At 36.4% G+C, this 17,382-nt stretch overlaps 1 protein-coding gene across 1 annotated transcript in view; it reads left to right on the forward strand.

Annotated features, from left to right (window-relative positions):
• The window catches only part of CCL28 (C-C motif chemokine ligand 28), a 32,338-nt gene that overhangs the window by 7,313 nt on the left and 7,643 nt on the right, over positions 1-17,382 (forward strand). The window contains exon 2 of the mRNA XM_074208568.1: positions 15,917-16,043. Within this exon, the coding sequence (XP_074064669.1) occupies positions 15,917-16,043 (127 nt within the window). The remainder of the gene's footprint in view (positions 1-15,916; positions 16,044-17,382) is intronic.

Raw genomic sequence — 17,382 nt, forward strand, 5'->3', positions numbered from 1 at the left:
ATATCAGGTCCAGACAAAAACTGCAGCCATCTGATTGAAAATCGAGTCAGCTCACTGACTGTTCATCTCTCTGGACTTTAGTTTCCCTAACTGCAAAATGAGGGAGTTGGACTAGATGACTGAACAGCCCCTCCATCTTCCAACCTTTAAAGCTGAAAGGGTCCTTTGAGATCAATGAGTTCCACACCTTCACTTTACAAATGAGGAAACTGAGGTCTACTAAAGTTAAGAGATTTACCAAGATCTGCCCACCTAGGTGGGATCATAGAGAAAGAATTGGAAGGAACCTTAGAGTCAGTTCCTATACCATCCTCTTTATTGGAAACTAAGGCCCAGAGACATTAATCAATGTGCCTAAAGGATGGGGCAGAACCAGGATTCAAAAGCATATCCATCATTCTTTCCACATTTGAAACCAAGTCATTCTTGACTCCAAGACCAGTACAGATAATAAGAAGAAGATAGCACTTACCATGTGTCAAGCACTTTAATTTTCTCATTTAATCTTCCCAACAACTCTGGGAGGTGGGTGCTATTATTACTCACATTTTACAGATGAGGACACTGAGGCAAACAGGGGTAAAGTTACTTGTTCAGTATCACACAGCTTGTAGGCATCTAAGGTCAGATTTGAACTCATATCTTCCTGACTCCAGGCCTAGTGCTCTATCCACTGTGCCACCTACATACTATGTGATGATGTCTCATAACTTATGATATATTGATGGTTGCTTCCTTGGCAAGTCACCATAAGACCCAGGACAAGTCACTTAATCTCTCAGGGCCTCAGTTTCTCAGACTTTTAACTGACTAATAATACCTGTACCATAACACTACCACACAGGATTGTTACAAGGAAAGTGTTTTGCTAGCCTTAAATCTTATATAAATGCGATTTATTTATTTATGTAGTCAAACTACAAATAAGATGCCATCAAGTTGTAAGTCCTCTTTGGAAATAAAGGCTTGTGCAGCATCCAGAGAAGGAATGATGGAACACATATCAAAGCATACTATTTTCACTTTAAATTTGTTTTGTGTTTTCCTTGCTGATGGTTTTACCCTTTTGTTCTGATTCTTCTTTCACAGTATGACTAATATGTAAATATGTTTAATATGATTGTGCAGATATAACCTATATCATATTACTTATTATCTTAGAGAGGAGGAGGGATGGGTAAAAGGAGAAAATTTTACAAAAATGAATGTTGAAAATTATTTCTAAATGTAATTGGAAAATATTTTTAATACATTGAGAAAGGGAGGGAGGGAGGGGGAGAGAGAGAGAGAGAGAGAGAGAGAGAGAGAGAGAGAGAGAGAGAGAGAGAGAGAGAGAGAGAGAGAGAGTGAGAGAGAGAGAGAGAGAGAGAGAGAGAGAGAGAGAGAACTGTCTAACACCTTCTTATAATTCTAAGATTAAGTGACTTGATGTGGTCAAATAGCTTGTATGTGTCAGAGCCAAGATTTGAACCACATCCTCTAACTTACTAATTGGGTGACCTTGAATAAGTGAGCATGTTCACCTGCATAGCTAACTTTCTACATCATAATATATCTCCTTATTCATTTGCCTTTATAAATAGGGCTGTGGTATAAATTATTCTTGGTCCTGAGGTGTATCTCTCTGGGCCTCAGTTTCCTTCTCAGTAAAACAAGAGGATTGGATTAAATGACCTAACAGATCCTTCTAGCTTGAAAACTCTGATTTTATTATCATTTATTTTAGTAGAGTGTATATTGCCTCGTTTATCTCATCCTTGGTAAGGCTCTCAAGTAGAGTGAACAAGTATCTCCCTTTTGAAAAGAATTGCTATCTTTTTTGAAATTACTTGTCTTGTAGTACATCCTGCACTAGGTACATCTGGTACATCATGTACCTAGTACATCTGGTACTAGGGAAACTAGTCCACTGTTTAAACTGCAGGAAAATAAATTCTGTGCAACCACTAGAGGACTCTATTGACCAGAATCAAAATTTGACCTTTAGCAAATTACTTAACCACCTCAGTTTCTTTCATTTATAAAAAGAAAGGGTTCAACAAAATTATTCTTCCCATTCCCCTAGGGCAGGAACCCTCTGGTCCTTAATACAAGTTTATTAACTAACTTACTGCTACCCTGGCTCACTCTCTCTGAATCCTTCATTCTTACATTGTTTGACTAACTAATTCTGATCATTTCTAAAGCATTCCCTTGCTCAAAACCTTCTAGTTCCCTGGAGCCATATCTGTAGATGAGGTCCATATTTAGCCTGGTATTCACATCCTTGGAACTCTAGCCCTAATCTTTTTTTCTCAGCTTTATTTCCTCCAGTTCATCTTCTGCTTTATTTAGCCAAACTGATCTATTTACCTTTCTTTGACTACAATGAATACTTTCTACAAAAAAAAAAAAAAAAAAGAGTGCTTCTATAAATATGGGTCCTTTCCCTCTGTCTCTGACATCTTTTGTATACTCTAACCATTTAGCTCTATCTGAACCCGCATCTCTGCTTCACATGCCTCAAACAATTTCTCTTTTTGTTGTGGTTTTTAATGTTATTTTATTTTTCCAATTATGTGCAAAGATAGTTTTCAATGTTCATCTTTTTATAAGTTTTTAAAACTGAAAACTGACTAGAATTGTTCTTTTTTTTCTACCACCCTTCCTTCCTTCCTCCCTCCCCAAAACATTGAGCAATCTGATAAAGGTTTTACATGTACATTTATGTTTAACATGTTTCCATATTAGTTATGTTGCCTCACAGAATTTCTACAAGGTGTTCCTGCAAATCACAATCAGGCATCACCTGCCACCCAGGCCCTTCCTGATCCTTTGCTCCACCTCAAATTTTAGTGCTCTCCCACCCCTCAAAATCACTTTGCATTTGCTTTGCATGTATTGCGTTTATATTTCTATGTGTATAAACTGTCTCTCCCTAATTCAAGCTAAGTTCATTGAAGCCAGGAACTGTTTCATCTCATTCTTGCTCTCATCTGCGTCTAGCACATCACCTCAAATAATAGTAGGCATTCAACAAAATACCCATTGAATAGAATTGGACCCAATATGTATTTATCTTTTACAATTCAAGACAAATTATTTTTCCCATGGAGGTCCATCTACAAGGAAACCTTGAAGCTAGTCTGACATTCACTGCAGCATTGTGAGATGATCAACTATGATGGCCTCAGCTCCTTTCAGCAATTCAGGGATCAAGAATAATTCTAAAGGGCTTGTGATGGAAAATGCAATCCACATTCAGATAAAAATCTGTGGAGCATACTACGTTCTCTTTTTTTTTTTAGGGTTTTTTTTTGTTTTTTTTTTGCAAAGCAAATGGGGTTAAGTGGCTTGGCCAAGGACACACAACCAAGTAATTATTAAATGTTTGAGGTCAAATTTGAACTCAGGTGCTCCTGACTCCAGGGCCACTCTATCTTCTGTGTCACCTAGCTGCCCCACTATGTTCTCTTTTTAAAATTTCTTTTAAGTTTTTTCTTTCTCATAATTTTCCCCTTTAGTTCTGATTGTTCTTTCACAACTTGACTAATGTGGAAATATGTTAAATATGCTCATACTTATTCAATACATATCAGATTTCTCCTTGCCATGGGGGGGGGGAGGAAGGGTGTTAGAAAAATGTGAAACTCAAAAGCTTACAAAAAGATGAATGTTAAAAACTCTCTGCATGCAATTGGAAAAAAATCAAATAAAATAACTTTTTTTTTAAAGTGTGTTCTGGCTAGTAAGTGGCAGAGCACATATTTGAACTCAGGTTTCTTCTGAGGAAAAAGAAATCTCAGATCATCACATGCCAGATGTAATACTTAAATTTTTATCATATTTAAAAATTCATGAAGCCCTCTCCAGACATAGATATTTATTAATTTCTAAATTGCTTCACTCACTTTAAAGTCAATTAAAATTTCATTAATGTAATAAAAATGCAAAGTTGTTATGGTTTTATAGTCTGCGATATAGTCTTTTTTTTTTTTTTTTGCAAGGCAATTGGGATTAAGTGGCTTGCCCAAGGCCACACAGCTAGGTAATTATTAAGTGTCTGAGACCGGATTTGAACCCAGGTACTTCTGACTCCAGGGCTGGTGCTTTATCACTGCACCACCTAGCCACCCCTGCAATATAGTCTTAACTAAAGTGAACTTTCCTATTAATTGTTCAGATGCAAAGAAATAATTCTGGTCGGCTTTCAGTTTGAAAAAAACAACGTTAAAGAAAGTGAGTTTTCATTTAATAAAGATATTTTCTATTTTTTAAAAAAAAGCCCTTCCAGATCATTGTAGCCTTGGTGATTTCTCCCTATTCTGAACTCCTTCAGTATTTATTGTCTGTGCCATTCATTTGACGATATTTTGACTTTTGATATTTAATTCCACAAACATTTATTATCCTCAACTTAAGCACCTACCATGTACTAGGTACTGTGTAAGATCCTGGTAATAGAGAGATGAAAAATAACAGCTTCTGACCTGACCTCAAGCTTACTGTCTGAGAGAGAATCGTAGGAAGGGGAATACAGGCATATTAAAAAAGTAGATAAAACAACCTGTAATAAAAAGCAATAAAAAGAGAAAGATTTTTTAAAAAACATTAGAACATTTGAGGAAGGAAAAATCATTTTCAATTATTGGTGGCTACCTAAGTTAGACTCCTTACTAAGACACTAACCAGGTGACCTTGGGCACATCATTTAATCATTTTCAATCTGTTTCCTCCTCTGTAAAATGGAATTAATAGCACAGAGTTCTTGAGAGATCATGTGATGTAACCCATGTAAAGTGCTTTGCAAACCTTTAAGTCCCGTACAAATGATAGTTATTATTTAGATAGCCCAGAGTCCCACAGCTAGCAAATGACTAGGTGTGAGAAATGACTATTGGATATTTGGGGTATTGGAGAGGGAAGAGAGGAAAATTATTCTGAGGTTAAGCAGAAAGCAAAGTATCTAGAGAAATGCACAAGCTTGATCTGAAAGAAGATCTTATTTAATTAAATTGGATTGGTAATGCTTTGCTGGTAATTAAATTATTACTTGAGGATCAGAACAGTTCAAATTTCAATCCAGGCTCAGCAGAAAAATGCTAATTACCAATTAAGACTAATTTATTTGAGAACACATAGGAAAGTAAGCCTCATCCTGGAATCTTCAGAGACCTAATTCCCTTTGCCCTAGGAATTGCCAAAAGGAAGAATGAAGCTTCAGTGATCTTGTTCAAAGCAAGCATGGGAGTTAGAAGGGATTTCATAATGAACCTTCAGGAAAAAAGCAATGTTTGTATTTCATTCAGAACTAAATAACAACTCTGTTTGCACAAAGTACAGGTTGTTCTCTATCCTCTAGGAGAAAATGAAAAGGCTTCAGGAATACCTCTGTTTTATTGCTTAACACAAATTTGTCCCTAGGGAACCTGTTCTAAGAAGTACCTAGAAAGAAAGAAACAAAGAGAGGGGAATCCAAGCCTTACAATGAGAACTGAAAAAAACAAGGATTCTTCCTCCCTTCCCTATATTCCTTGTTCTGAGTTTTGCCAAAGGGCAAAACTATGAACCAAGACTGGAAATTTCAGGGAAATAGATTTCAGCTCCTTAGAAGGAAAAAGGATTGGAGTTTTTTCTATTTAAAGGTGGATTGGGCTGTCTCAGGAGATTGTGAGTAGTCAACCATTCACAGTGGGCCTTCAGATAAAGGTAGAATGATAATCATTTGTTGGGAATGTTGAAGGGAATGTTGCATGGGTTGCAGTGGTTCCCTTCCAGCCGTGAGATTCTGTGATTCTCTGTCAAGATTGGGAAGGTGAAAGGGTGATTACAGAGAAGGAAGAGAAAGACCATAGGGTATTTGGAATATTCTTGAAACCCAAGATAAATGAAATGAACAGAGAAAACTCATCTGCCCTGAATTAATTTAATTACAATTACTAGGGCTAGATGAACTATATCTTTGTCTATCTTCTCTTTGTCTAGCTATCTATATCTATCTACTTGAATATATATATATATATTTTTACACAAACATATAATATGTTTATACATATAGATATGCTTATATATGGGGATCTAAGAGGACTAGTGAGGCAGTTATGGTAATGGTTTATCTCTTCTGTCACATGTCTACATGCTGTCTCCTCCCATATCTCCTACAGGATGCCTTGCTAATATATTTATATACATATATGTATATTCATATACATCTTGATATATGTACACACATTAAGGTATGGGTGCCTAGTGTTTGTGTGTATATACAAGTATATATATAGACATGTGTCTTCCTAGGAATAGACACAGTGTACACAATATAATCCTTGAGATATATGTATGTGTGTATGTGTGTATTTTATTTAGATATGTTATATTTTAAGGAAACACCCCTGCATTAATGAGTCAAACCATTACCATAACCTTGCCCATCAATCCCAGTAGGTTTAACTCAGGACCCTGAAACCATAAAGCAATCTATGCTATCAATATTCAATTAAAGAAGTACTCCAAATAACTTTTGGTTTGAGAAATGCAAATTAAAACAACTCTGAGGGGCAGCTAAGTGGCGCAGTGGATAAAGCACCGGCCTTGGAGTCAGGAGTACCTGGGTTCAAATCCGGTCTCAGACACTTAATAATTACCTAGCTGTGTGGCCTTGGGCAAGCCACTTAACCCCATTTGCCTTGCAAAAACCTGAAAAAAAAACAAAACAACTCTGAGATACTATCTCACATCTATTAGATTGACTTATATGACAGAAATGTTGGACAGGATGTGGGAAAATTGGAACAGTAATGCATTGTTGATTGAATTATAAACTGATCCAACCATTCTGGAAAACAATTTGGAACTGTGACCAAAGGGCAACCAAACTATGCATACCCTTTGATCTAGCAATATCATTAGAAAGTCTCTATACCAAATAGATCATAAAAAAGGGAAAAGGATCTACATAGGCAATATTTATGACAGCCCTTTTCATGGTGACAAAATGTTGGAAATTGAGGAATTGTCTATCAATTGGATAATGCTCAGGCAAGCTGTGGTACATGAATGCAATGTAATAATATTTTGCAATAAGAAATGATGCATAGGTAAATTTCAAAAAATCCTGGAAAATTTTGCATGAACTAATACAAAGTGAAATGAGCAAAACCAAGAAGACAATGTACGCAGTATCAGCGACATTGTGAATGATTTGGTTGTTTTCAGCAACACAAGTTGACCTAAGACAAGTACAAAGGAACTCATGAAGGAAAATGCTATTGATATCCAAAATAAAGAACTGATGGACACTGAATGCTAATAAAGAATATTTTTTCAATCAAAAAAGAAAACAAACTATGGAAATAGGGCCAGGCAACAATTTCCTCCCCTAATTCCTCAAAAATCTCAACTACTAAAGTCCCAGAAAAGAAAGTTTTCACTAGCAAAGTTTTTGACACTTTCTAATAGTTTGACATTATAAATAGATAATGATTTTAACAGTGGAAATATGTTTAAAGGAGATGCATTGCCATCTGTTTTGTTGTTGTACCCTGAAGACCAAGGGACTTTTACATCTGACCTGCAGCTGAAGTCTCCTATATGTGTTCTCTCCCAAATTAGAATATGAGTTCTTTAAGAACTGAGATTGTCTCCATTTTCCTATTTGTAATCCCAGAATTTGGCTCAGTTTTTGTACATTGTAAGTACTTAGTAATTGCTTTTTCTTTCCTTTTTTCCTTCCCTCCTTCCTTCCTTTTTTTCCCCTCCTTTTACTTCTCCTTCCCTCACTCCTTCCTTCCTTTTTTCTCCCTCCCTCATTCCTCCCTTCCTTCCCTCCTTCCTTCCTATATCCATGTCTTAGATATTAAAGGAACTGGCAAATAAATGGCTTCTGTTGTCTTCACTTCTAAATCCTTTTTAATCTAGCTTCCACTCTTCACTCAACTATTATCTGACTCTAAAAAGATAATAATTAAGACAATTAAGTGGTACAGTGGGTAGAGCACTGGCCCAGGAGTCAGGAGGACCTGAGTTCAAATCCAGTTTCAGATACTTATTGTGCAACCTTGGGCAAGTCTCTTAACCCCATTATCTAATTTTTTAAAATACAAAAAAAAAAATAGTAGAACTACAAAAGATACCAATGAACTCCAAACTTCCAGAGAGAGACAGAGACAGAGACAGAGACAGAGACAGAGACAGAGACAGAGACAGAGACAGAGACAGAGACAGAGACAGAGACAGAGACAGAGACAGAGACAGAGACAGAGACAGAGTGATCACACTGTGCTTCCAAATGCCTCAATTTAGAAAAGACATCGGAACAAATCCAGTAGAGGTAAAAGGAGTGGACACTATGAAATATGAGTATAAACTGAGGGAACTATGGGTATTTAACTTAAAGAAGAGAAAAGAAAATTCTAGGGCACACAAGATAGTTATCTTTGAGGTTTGCTCTGTTTGACTACAAAGGACAGAACTAAAAGCTGGGAGGAGTGAAGAGAAGGGGATGATTTTCAGAAAGACTTGTTATAAAGAAAAACTCCCTGATGATTTCATTTTTCCTAAAGTGGAATGGGTTGTCTTAGGAAATAGCAGGTCCCCCCCCCCCCACCATTTGTGGGAAGTTTTCAAGTGGAGACTCCATGAGCATTTGACAGAAAAGTAGAAAGACTTCTTGATCAGGCACAGAATTACTCCTGAGATCCTAGAGATGCAGCTTATAAAGCGGAGCAGAGAGAACTGGACTTGAAGGGGAGAGCTGAATCTGAAGCCAAACTCACATTAGTGGTTGTGTAATCAGGGAAAAATTCCTTAACCTCTCTAAGCCTCAGTTTCCTTATCTGTAAAATGGGGATAAAAGATGGGAACTGCATCAGGGGAGTTAATGTATGTAAAGGTACTCTGCAGTTTACAGAGTCATATAAATGTCAGCTTCTGTGATTCTCAACTTGGATGACTGATAGAATGTTGGTACCAGCCACAAAAATAATGAAGCCAAATAGGAATAGGTTTTGGGGAGGAATAGAACGAGTTCTGTTTGGAACATGTTGAATTTGAATTAGAAAAATATTCAAGGGGAATGGTTCTGAAGTTCTAGGGTAAGAATGAAGCTAATTATACAGAGTTCAGATTATGCTGTGGATAACTGAAGCCATGGTGAGGGGGGAGGTGAGAGAGACAAATAAACAGACACAGTTAGACAGAGATAGAGGGCTGAGAAGAAAGGCAAGGATAAATCCTTGGGGACATCTACATTAAGGGACAAATAGGGTGTGATAAGAGCATTAATAGGAACCATTCTCCCTAGTCTTCATGTAGATTAGACTAATTCTTTTTTTTAAATTAATTTTCACCTTATTTTTCCAATTACATGTTATGAAAGTTTTTCAAGTTTCATCCATATGCATATGCACATTTTTAAATTACATAATTTCCTTCCACCTTCCCTTCCTCCCCTCCTCCCCTCAGCAGTGAACAGTCTGATAAATATTATACATACACATTTGTGTTTGACATGTTTACAGATTAGTCATTTTTTGCATGAGGAATTAGGATTAAGGAAAAGAAAGAGAACCATGAGTTAGGAAAAAAATACCTAAGAGAAATTTTTATAAAGTGTATGTAGTGTTCATTCAGATTCTGAAGGGGTTTTTAAGTTTTGTTTTGTGTTTCTTCCTCTGGATGTGGATAGCATTGTCCTTAACTGGTCTCCTGGGGTTATGCTAGCTTTCTGAACTGCTGAGAGAAGATGCATCCATTAAAGTTGATCATCTCACATTGTTGTTGTTAATGTATAGAATGTTCTCTTGGTTCTGCTCCCTTTGCTCAATATCAGTTCCTGTAATTTGTTCCATGCTTCTCTAGAATCTGACCCATTCCTGGTATCTTATAGAATAATAGTTTTCCATAATATTCTTATACCACAACTTGTTTAGCCATTCCCCAGTTGATGGTCATCGCCCCCAATTTCTAATTCTTTGCCACTATAAAAAATTGCTATGAATATTTTGGAATGTATGGGTCTTTTCCCATTTTTTATGATTTCTTCTGGAGATAGGCCTAGTATTGGAATTGCTGAGTCAAAGGATATGAACAGTTTTATTGCTCTTTGGGCATAGTTCCATATTGCTCTCCAAAATGGTTGGATTTGTTCACAACTGAACCAGTAATATCCCAATGCATTAATGTCCCAATCCTTCCAAAAACCTCTCCAACATTGATTGTTTTCCCTTTTTATCATCTTGGCCAGTCTGATAGATGTGAGATGGAACTTCATAGTTGTTTTAATTTGCATTTCTCTGAACAATAATGATTTTGGAGCATTTTGTAATATGATTTAGAATAGCTCTAATTTCTTCATTTGAAAACTGTCTTTTCATATCCTTTGACTATTTATCAATTGGGGAATGACTTGAACCTTTTAAATTTGATGCAGTTCTTTATATTTTAGAAATGAGATCTTTATCACAACCCTGAGCTGTGAAAATTGTTTCCCAGTTGTCTATTTTCCTTCTAATTTTGGCAGCACTGATTTTTTTAAATGCAAAAAATTTTAATTTAATTTAGTCAAAATCATCTATTTATGGTGTACTTTATTTCTTACTTGATCTTAAATTTCTCCCCTTTCTATAGATCTGATACTAAAAAAAATAATTTAAATGCTATACTACTAGGTGCATACGTGTTTAATTATGATATAGCTTTATTGCCTATGGTGCCTTTTAAGATGATATAGTTTCCTTCCTTATCCTTTTTTTTAGGTTTTTGCAAGGGAAATGGGGTTAAGTGGCTTGCCCAAGGCCACACAGCTAGGTAATTATTAAGTGCCTGAGACCGGATTTGAACCCAGGTACTCCTGACTCCAGGACTGGTGCTTTATCCACTGCGCCACCTAGCCACCCCTACTTAACCCTTTTAATGAGAATGATTTTTGCTTTTGCTTTATCTGAGCTCAGGATCACCACTACCCCTGAATTTTTTACTTCAACTGAAGCATAATATATTTTGTTCCAGCTTTTACCTTTACCTGTGTGCACCTCTCTAATTCAAATGTCTTTCTTGTAAATAACATATTGTAGGATTCTGATTTTTAATCCATTCTACTATCTGCTTCTGTTTTATGGGAGTGTTCATCTCATTCACATTTACAGTTAAAAAAAAATCTATTTCCCTCCATGCTCTCCTCCCCATTTGTATTTTTCCTCTTTTCTTTCCTCTTATTCCTCCTCCTCACCAAAGTTTCACTCCCTTTCACCTTTAATTTTTCTTTTAAATTTTCACTTTCAGTTTATTTTCATTTATACCTTCATCTTCCCTTTTATCAGTCCCTTCTTCCCTTTTCTTTCCCTTTCCACTCCCACTTCTCTAATAGAATAAGATAGATTTTTAAACCCAAGTAGGAATGTATCTTATTCCCTCTCTGAGTCAAATCTATTGAATAAGGTTGACTCAGTGTTCACACCGTCCCTTCTTTCCCTCTACTATAATAGATTTTTGTGTCTTTTCACCTGGTGCTATTTGTCCATTAATGCCTTGCCTTCTTCATTTTATGTTTTTATTGTTTTAACCCTATCTTGTACTTACATTCCTTTTATCAAATTTTGCTTTTTTTATCTGACTTGATAAAAGTTTTATCAATCAAAGTTCCATCAATCAAAGGTTGATTATTGATTGCTTGATTGATTGATAAGCAGCATTGCCTCATAGTCACTAAGAACCTTCCACTCTTTTGACTCATTAGAAATACACTTCTCAAGAGTTATGAATCAATCAAATTATAATCTCCTTATTCCTTTATACCTTACCCCCTTTTCAAGTATCCTCCATGGACACCCAGTCCTCATGAGCCAAAGCATCACACAAAGTCAGAACATTTCATGAACCACTTGAATTTCCCCCTCCAAGCATACTCTCTCCCACACTTCCCCCACTTTAGCTCCCCAACCATGGTACTTAATCCCTCCTTAACTAAAATAGGGATTAAGATAAAATCATTTCTTAATCTCTTTATGTCCAACCTTTCTAAGTAGCTTTCTACCCTCTGCCCCTATGGTACTTGTAAAGTTAGGTCACTTCTGATTTAGTTAAATATAGAGTATATAGTATAGAGTATAACTATAGAGTCTCTAACTACTGTAAGTACTGGGACACTCTGAAGGTCTCTCCTAAGAGTTTTACAATTGGTTATAAGATATGGGAGACACTGACTCAGGACCTTCCATCATAAGATACCCTCATCAGAGGTATCTAACCTCTATGAGCAAGACAGAATTAAAATAGGTCAAAGGAAACAAGACATATTAGTTTAGAGTAAGCACCTCAGCTTTTCACCTGGGCTATTTATCTCAAACACAGTGATATCATCTTGGTCCTCTTCAATGAATAACAAGAACCAACCATATCCATATCCTCTAAATCCAATCTCTTCAGCTATATTCAACCCTTTAACTATCCTAAGAGAAATACAATTCTCAAGAGTTAGAAGTGTTATATTTTCCCTTATAGGGTTGTATACAATAAAATGTTCTTGTCTAACATTTGTTTTGTATTTTTTCCCCTTTCTGTTTACCTTTTTTATGCATCTCTTAAGTCTTGCATTTGGACATTGCAATGTCTGTTTAGTTCTAGTCTTTTTATCAGGAAATTTTGGAAGTCCTCTGGTTTTTTTTTGAAAAATCCATCTTTTTCCCTGACAGAATATACTGAATTTTTCAGGGCAATAAATTCTTGGTTATAATCCTAGATCCTTTGCCCTCCGAAATATGGTATTCCACGTCTTCTGGTCCTTTAATGTTGAAGTTAATAAGTCCTGTGAAGTCTGATTGTGTTTCCTTTGTACTTTGTATTTAAATAACTTCTTTTTTGCTGCTTGTAGTATTTTCTCCTTTAGCTGAGAATTCTGGAATTAGACTGTGATAGAGTTTGGAGTTTTAATCCTGGGGTCTCTTTCTGGAGCTCTGTGTATTCTTTCAATGCTATTTTGTCTTCTTGCTCTAGTATATTTGGACAGCTTTCTCTGATATTTTCCAAGTTCTTTTTTTGATCTAGGCTTTCTAGTAGTCCAACAATTCTTAAATTATCTCTTATGGATCTATTCCCCAGGTTGTTTGTTTTTGTAAAAGGTAGTTTGCATTTTCTTCAATTTTTTTGCAGCCTTTTTACTTTGATGGAACCTTGTCCCAATTCTGATTTTTAGAGTTTTATTTTCTTCAGTTAGCTTTTATGTTTCCTTTTCCAGATGGTTAATTTTACTTTTTTGCTGAGTTGCATTCCTTTTCTAGTTGGTCATTTGAGTTTTAGATGAGTTGCATTTCTTTTCCAGTTGGTCAATTTTATTTTTGAATAGTTACATTCTTTTTCCAGTTGGTTATTTTTACTTTTAAAAGAGTTGATTTCTTTCAATTTTTCATAATTTTTCTGCATGGCTCTTATTTCTTTTTTCCATTTTTCTTCTTCCTCATTTCTTTGGCTTTTAAATTATTTTTTAAGTTCTTCTATGAGCTTTTGGATTTGAGTTCAATTCATAGACTCCTTTGCTTCCCCTGTAGGTAATTTGTCATTGTTTTCTTCTTCCAAGGTGGCATTGTTTTCATATTTATCTGCATAGTACCTCTCTATGGTTAGCACTCTTTTAGCTTTTTTGCTCATTTTGATTGTTTGAACTCTGTTCCTGGTATATAGGGAGTAAAGACCCAAACTTTTTATGCTGGGGCTAGGGATTGATCCCTGGCTTATTGTTGGCCAAGATGTTGCCTATGCAACCCAGATGTTTCCTGCTTTATGTCCAGGTTCTGCCTAAGCAGAGGTTTGTTTCCCAATCCAGTCCTGACTTTTGCCCCAGTGTTCCCAGGGTTCAGAATTTGTTTGGGGTTGGGAATCTCCCTGCTGGCTTGCTATCTAGCTGCCAGGACTCATGTTGTTGTCAAGCTGTCTGGACCCAGATTGCATTGTGGCTAAAAGCCTCCCACAGCTTTCCCACTTTCCCACCTGGCTGGGCTTCAGGTACAAACCTTCACTGAAGAATCTCTATAAAGTGTACAGTTGACAACTTGTTTCAATCCTGTCTTTTTTTTTTTTTTTGTGAATCTATGGCTTTAATGTTTTTGTAGAGGCTTTATTTAGTGTTGTATAGGGAAAAGCTTGGGGATCATGGCAGCTTCATGCTGCCATGTTGGCTCTACCTGAGAAGTCTCCATTAGGCTAATTCTAACTAGAACAGGAAGTTGTCCCCAAGATTTGATCATCCCTGGGAACCAAATAAGGTTCATGCAGGTTCCTGGTGGTCCCAAGCAATGATAATTTGGAATCAGGTACTTTCAGACTAGGTAAATGTTTGATGGCCTACTCTTTCCTGTTGGCCAATGCATTTCCACATTTGGAGTAGGGTGCGGTAGGCATCTCTATTTAAGGTAAGTGCTTTATAATTTCCATGCTAAGTAAACCTTTTTTTTTTTAATTATTGAATTACCCATGAGTGCCTCATGTCAGTTCCCTATCAAACATAAATTACCAAGAAACCTAACTGAGTTAGGCCCAGTCCATGATTAGACATTTAATGAACCTAGGAAGGAAATGATCAAGGAATAGTTGACTAAGAAGAGACTGGGTTCATGGAAACAAAGGAAATAAACTATCAAGAAAGAGGAAATGGTTGAATCCAAGGCTACCAAAAGTTTAAGTCAATTAAACAGAGGATTTTGGATTTGACAAATTGGAAATGATTAACAATTTTTGCAAGAGAGTTTTCAGTAGAGTGGTGGGCCTGGAAATCAGATTGCAGAAAGCTGAGGGGAAGCAGATGTACTGGTTTAAAGGAATATATACCCCAGTATCATCCACACTGACCTCTAATGCCTTCAGGTTTCCTGGTGGCATAATCAATGCCAGATCCATATTAATTGACAATATGTCAATAACATATCAACATATTAATTAACATATTAATTTACATTAATATGTCAATGACATTCAACTGTACTGTCACCCACATACCACAATTTACAAAGAGATTTAGTGTTACAAAACAGAATTTCGATGAATAACAGATCTTTCATCCTATAGGTCTTGATTTCAACCACACAAACACAATTGGCCTTACTAGGTCTGACAAAGGAGCATAATAATTTCTGACCTAATAATATAGTTAATTTGTCTCCCCCCTCACCAAGCATGCCCTTTTTTAGAAACAGTGGTTTTTTTCCCCCTCTGGTTTTTCCCCTTGTTCCATCTTTAGCACTACCATCCTTGTAGTCACAGATAAAGTTGCATAAGTTATGGGCTGCCTAAAGGAACTTGGAACATCAACTCCAAACAAAGTATGGGATGTCGACATCTATTATAACTCCAAATAGCCTTCAGGCATAGGTGATTAGATCTATATATTTTCCCATAATCTCAAAATGGAGAGATCTTGCCAGAAACATTAAGGATACAGCAGCAGTGGAAATTGGGGGAAAAATTAATACTTGTTGTAAAGTCCTTAAGGGAAAGAGATGAATTATTTCAAATATAATATCCAGCAAGAATTCAATAAATATTTGTGGTTTGATGAAGGTTGAATTGGCACTGCCTTTGCGCTATCTTTAGGATTCAACTCAGAGAACATGAGAACTAGCAAAGGATCTCGGGGATTGTATAGTCTAGAGATTCCTAACCTTTTGGGTGTCATGGACCCCATTGAAACTTGGTGAAATCTATGGGTCCTATCTCAGAAAAATATTTTTAAATGCATTAAGTATATAGGGTTTAAAAAGGAATCCAATTATATTGAAATATAATTAAAATATTTTTGAAAGTTCATACCTCTCCAGTTACCTCTGACTTCTATTTCAACCACTTCATTTTAGAAGTTGGAAAAATGAGACTCAGGGAAACTGCCACTGGAAACAGGTAAGGGGCAAGTGAGATACAAAGTTTGAACATTCTTCTTCTTTTGTTCTTTTAGCCATTCTTCCTGTAGCCTCCAACTGTTGCACAGAAGTGTCCCATCAGATTTCTAGAAGACTTTTAGCAAAAGTGAAAAGATGTTATATTCAAAAAGCTGATGGAGTTTGTGACCTACCAGCTGTCATGTGAGTTTCAATGAGGCTTCATATGATGTCAAAGCAAACAGAGGGATTAATATGTTCTATCATCTATCTCTAACCTATTTAAAAATACATAACCTTCACATTCTTTACCTGTTACAACTCAGTTCTTTATTCACCAATACACAGTATGCATCAGAAAAGAAAAAAAAAACAAAAAACAGTAATGACCACCCCCAAAAACCAAAAACAAGAATGCTCTTCTAGAGAAATTGCTTGTACTACTGAGACTGGAGGGGAAAATGAGCTTCCACCTGTCACTGACCCTCCCAACTCCCATTCTCAACTTCACTGTCTGGATGGAAGAATGAGGATTCGAACCTTTAGACTTGAGATTGCTGGGAAAAGATAACTCTGTCCATGGCAAAGGGAAAGTGACTTCCTTGATTCTCAGAGACACGAAGGGCTTCACTGAAATCTCTGTTGCTAGCTTACCCTCAACATCTACTTTCCTCCACTGCTCCTCCCCTCTCAACTGCTGCTTTATACTTAAGATGATGAAAAGTATTTTATTCTCCTAGAAGAGTTAATCATGCTCCCCAAGTATAGCCAAGGAAAGACTTGACAATATGTCTAGTGGTTTGGTACTGTTGCAAGAACATTGGATGTAGAGTTAGAGCATGGGTTTAAATCTTGACTTTACCACTAAGTGACTTTGAACAACTCATTGACCTCCCTGGGTCTCAGTTTCCTCATCTGAAAAATTCAGCAGTGCACTAGGTAAACTCTTGCTTCCTCACAATTCTAATCCCACCTATCAATGAAGAGATAGAACCTGAATCAGTAAAATCTGAAAGGGAGACTCTGAGGTCAAGAAATGTCAATTATCTTTTTTATTTCTCTATCTCCTTCTGGAAACCTGACTAGCTGTTATACTTACAGAGCTCTCTGGGGAAGGAATATTTAAAGAATAAATATTAGTATCTAAGACTACAACAAGATACTAAGATACTTTTGCTATTATAGGGTATTTGAATAGTCAGATGACCTTGACATTCCTTAAAAATCTCTCCTTGGGCACTCCTCCCAAAGCTTCTCCCAAGCTCAATTTTTTCTAGGTGCCAATCAATGCACTGCTTATTTCTGAGATAAAGGAGAGACCTTTATCCCCTATTACCTGAGAAAGAACTACATTTCTCATCTCATTTAACTGCCAATATTCTCATTCTTATGTCTCATTCATAGGCAGGAGAACGTCACAACATAACTTATACTCTGGCTGTATAAAACCAAATCTTAGAGAAAACATTTTTGTTAAGGTTTTATTTATTTTGAGTTTTACCATTCCCCCCCCAATCTTGCTTCCTTCCCCCCACTTCCCACA

Source organism: Macrotis lagotis, chromosome X (assembly GCF_037893015.1).
Source record: "Macrotis lagotis isolate mMagLag1 chromosome X, bilby.v1.9.chrom.fasta, whole genome shotgun sequence".
NCBI lineage: Eukaryota > Metazoa > Chordata > Mammalia > Peramelemorphia > Peramelidae > Macrotis > Macrotis lagotis.